The sequence below is a fragment of the Coregonus lavaretus genome (genome assembly GCF_964263955.1).
Source record: "Coregonus lavaretus genome assembly, contig: HAP1_SCAFFOLD_1000, whole genome shotgun sequence".
In the NCBI taxonomy this organism is placed as follows: domain Eukaryota; kingdom Metazoa; phylum Chordata; class Actinopteri; order Salmoniformes; family Salmonidae; genus Coregonus; species Coregonus lavaretus.
Window position 1 is genome coordinate 36,779 of NW_028158604.1, and position 3,824 is coordinate 40,602.

At 53.8% G+C, this 3,824-nt stretch overlaps 1 protein-coding gene across 1 annotated transcript; it reads right to left on the reverse strand.

Annotated features, from left to right (window-relative positions):
- Positions 1-352: 352 nt before the first annotated feature.
- On the reverse strand, positions 353-1,936 carry LOC311123777 (leucine-rich repeat transmembrane neuronal protein 1-like; the record flags this gene model as incomplete). Its single annotated transcript, XM_084198009.1, has 1 exon — positions 353-1,936. One exon carries the CDS (start codon positions 1,934-1,936, stop codon positions 353-355), a length of 1,584 nt encoding a protein of 527 aa, XP_084054135.1.
- Between the last annotated feature and the right edge of the window lie 1,888 nt (positions 1,937-3,824).

Here is a 3,824-nt window from a genome sequence, read left to right on the forward strand (position 1 = left end):
TCTGTATAAAGTCAACATAATATTCCATCTCTGGTGATTCTGTGTATCAAGTTAACAGGCACAATATAGTCTGGTCTCCATAGTGTCCATAGAGGCCCTTCAGATCCACAGCAATAAATCCACGGTCTCAGTCAGTCCTCCCCCCTTCTCCTCAACAGTAGGGGGACGAGCAGCACAGTGCGACGCAGTGTAAATAGTGTCCATAGCAGGATCCCTGGTTCAATCCTCACTCATACAACCCCAACCCACCCAATATATCCCATATATCCAAAAGGGTCTCGGTTAGTAGTCCATATTATCCACACAAACACACGTAAACACACACATATCCATACACACACAAAGGGTCGGGTCAGACCTCGCACTCCCGGGAGGGCTGCTGCTGGCAGGTGCAGGAACCGTACTCGTTGATGATGACCAGGGCCCCCTCGATGTGGTTGGGCTTGTAGTCGACGTAGTACTCCGGCGTGGACATGGTGGCCATCTGCTGCATGCTCTGCTTCTGCTTTTGCTTGCGCCGATGGCTGCTGAAGCACTGGCGCACCTGCCGCACACCCGCCGGGAAACACTTCCAGGTCACGTAGAGCATCAGCACCACGATGAGGAAGGAAAAGATGAGTGCCATGGTGCCCGTCACCACCTTGTGGATCTGCATGGTGCTCTCTATGTCGTCGAGGTTACCCACAGTCACCGTGAAGGAATTGGTGACCACTGCGCCGCCCTCAGCGGCCGGTGGATCGTATGGGTTTGCCGTGGGGCCGCCCTGGAACTGGTCCTTGGCAGTGTAGCCGGGGTACCAGCCCATGGTCGTGGTGTCCTGGTCGCCGCCATCCTCGCACAGCTGGAAGGCGTAGATGGCATCCAGTATGTCCTCGCCCTGTGCCACATCCGGGCTGGAGCACAGCAGCTGGCTGTCCCGCTGGCCCCGGAAGGCGCTCAGCCACTGGGCCAGGGCGCACACGTTGCGGCTGCATTCCCACTCATTGCCTGCCAAGGTAATGCTGCCCAGGGACGACCACGAGTCCAGGATGCGCTGCTCCACGGCCGTCAGCCGGTTGGCGTCCAGCATGAGGGCCTTGAGGTTGGGCACGCTCTCGAAGACGTGCGGCTCGATGTATGCGATCTCATTGGCCGAAAGGTCGATCTTCTCCAGGAAGGGCCAGGTCCAGTCCAGGGTGCTGACCACAACGGTGGCCCGGTTGTTGCGCATGTAGAGCGTGCGCAGCGAGATGAGGCGGGGGAAGTGGGCCAGGTTGACTTTGACCAGCTCGTTGTGCTCCAGGTGCAGCTCGGAGAGCTTGAAGAGCCCGGCGAAGGAGTTTCGCGCCAGGCTCTGAAGCTGGTTGTAGCCCAGGTCCAGGAACTGCATGCTCCGGCAGTCCTGGAAGATCCTCACTGGGACAAACTTGAGGGCGTTGTAGCGCAAATGCAAATTGGTTAGCTTCCTCAGGCCGTGGAACAGGTCGGGTTCCAGCGCTTGCAGCCTGTTGTATGATAGGTCCAGGATGCGCAGGTTGGGGAGGGGCCTGAAGGTGCCGTTGGGCAGGCTCTCGATATGGTTGGTGCTCAGGTCGAGCTCCTTGACCCGGCGCAGCCTGTCGAAGGTGCCCTCCTCCACCACGTCGATGTTGTTATGATCCAAGTAGAGCCAGGTGAGCTGCGACAGGCCAGTGAAGTGGCCCTCGCGCAGCTCTGTCAGGTTGTTCTCGCGCATGGACAGGCCCAGGGCGCTGCTCAGGTTTCGCGGAACGTCGGTGAGATTGAGCCCTTCGCAGTAGAGCAGCTTGCTGTCGCAGCGGCACAGCCGTGGGCAGACACCCTCCACCGAGGGGACCATTTTGAGCATGATGCCCAGCGTGCACCACAGCAACAGTATCAACCCAGGGGGCTTCCTCAGGGGCCACTTTAGGTACAAGCCAATTAGAAGGAAATCCATCAGCCTGAATATCCTCAGATAGATCCGCAGAGAAAATGTCCATTGGAATCGTTCCGGTATTACTCTGTCATGGTTCACATCGTAATTTGTAATCTCTCCCCGGCAGGAAATCAGCTCTCGTATTTTTTTCCTATTCCCTTTCTTGTAGTGAATTGTGTTGTTTGTGTGTTTTTCCCCCCAAGGTATTTACTTATAGAAAGGGGGAGGAATCCAGTGTGGGGGAAAAAAAGAAAAGAACAGGGGAGAAGGATAAAGGGCAAGTCACTTTGCTCATGTTAGATATCAGGGGGCAAGAGACGAGCAGAGGGGGGGTAAAAAATGTTGTCTTCACCGAGTGATCACATATGAAAGGAATCCTACTCACCCCTATCCAGAGACGGACAACCCCTATTCAGCGACTCCCTTTGTGCCCGCATTAATTATGTGCGAATCTAAAAAAGGACCCCAGTGTTGTACAAATTTGCTCCCCCCCCCCTCGTCCTTTTCAGCCAGAACACCAGATCCTGGCAGGCTTACAATGTCTTAGTTCTCCTCGAGTGAAAGAAGCCAGAAAAGACCCAAGGAATCCAAGTGGATGCTGGTTAGGAAATGCAAGTTCCCTGCTCGGCTGCATGCATGAGTGTCGTGCCTCCTCGCTCTCTCTCTCTCTCCCTCCTGCTCTTCTGCAGTCACTGCTATTGCGATGATCCGGAGAGGAGAACAGAGGAAGCAAAACCAAGGCAACCAAGAAAGGAGAGGAAAAAATAACTCAAAACTCTCGATAAAGACTGGGGGCAGATCTGTCAACACAAATTACCGTCCGTCACTTGAAGCGATCGCTGACCTGCACGGCTTAAATCCAGTCAGCTCTTTCATTATTATGTCAGTGACCGACCGGCGCGCTTCAGAAAATATGTATTGGAAGGATAAGGATGGGTAACGCCACGGTCTCTCTCCTTCTCTTCTCTCTCTCTCTCTGTAGTTTTTTCCCTTTCTTTTTAGTATCTTTCAGATCCCCTCTCATCTCCTGTGAGAAGCCCCTTGACTCCTGCGTCCTCCTGTCTTTTGGGTTCTGTTCATATCCCCTTGTGCTGTTAGTGGTGTTTTTCCCTTGTCGGCTGGAGGGAGTTTGCTGGTGGAGGCTGGAAGGCTGAGAGGCTGAGGAGGCTGCTAGTAGGGAGGCAGAGGTGGTGTGTGACGGGGATGGAGAGGAGAGGCAGAGCACTGTTCCTTTCGATCCCTCGCTTGCAGCAGACTAGTGTACTGGCAGAGCATGCAGAGGCACCGTCTGTTCACTGAGTGTCGTAAGCCACTCACAATTCAGACTGGCCCCTCTCTCTCTCTCTCTCTCTCTCTCTCTCTCTCTCTCTCTCTCTCTCTCTCTCTCTCTCTCTCTCTCTCTCTCTCTCTCTCTCTCTCTCTCTCTCTCTCTCTCTCTCTCTCTCTCTCGTGCTTGTTCGCTCACTCACTCACTCTCTCTCTCTCCCCTCCGCCTTCTCTCCCTCTTTCTCTCTCGCTCGGTTTTCTCAGTGTTTGAAACATTTCCATATTCAAAAGTGGCAAGGCTTAAATCTGTTTTTTTATTGAAGCACACAGAATATCTTCTCTCTTCTCTCTCTCTTCTCTCTCTCTCTCTCTCTCTCTCTCTCTCTCTCTCTCTCTCTCTCTCTCTCTCTCTCTCTCTCTCTCTCTCTCTCTCTCTCTCTCTCTCGCGTGCACACTCTCTTGCGCACGCTCTCTCTCGCGCGCTCTCTCACTCCTCTCCCTCCCGCGCTCTCTCCCTCCCTCCCTGTAATGAATTGAAACAAGCCATCTACAGTATCTGCTTCTTCTCTTCTTGTAGAATCCAGTCGCCCTCATTATCGCAGATTAATATTCCACTAATGATTGAAAGGGTGTTCTATATGCG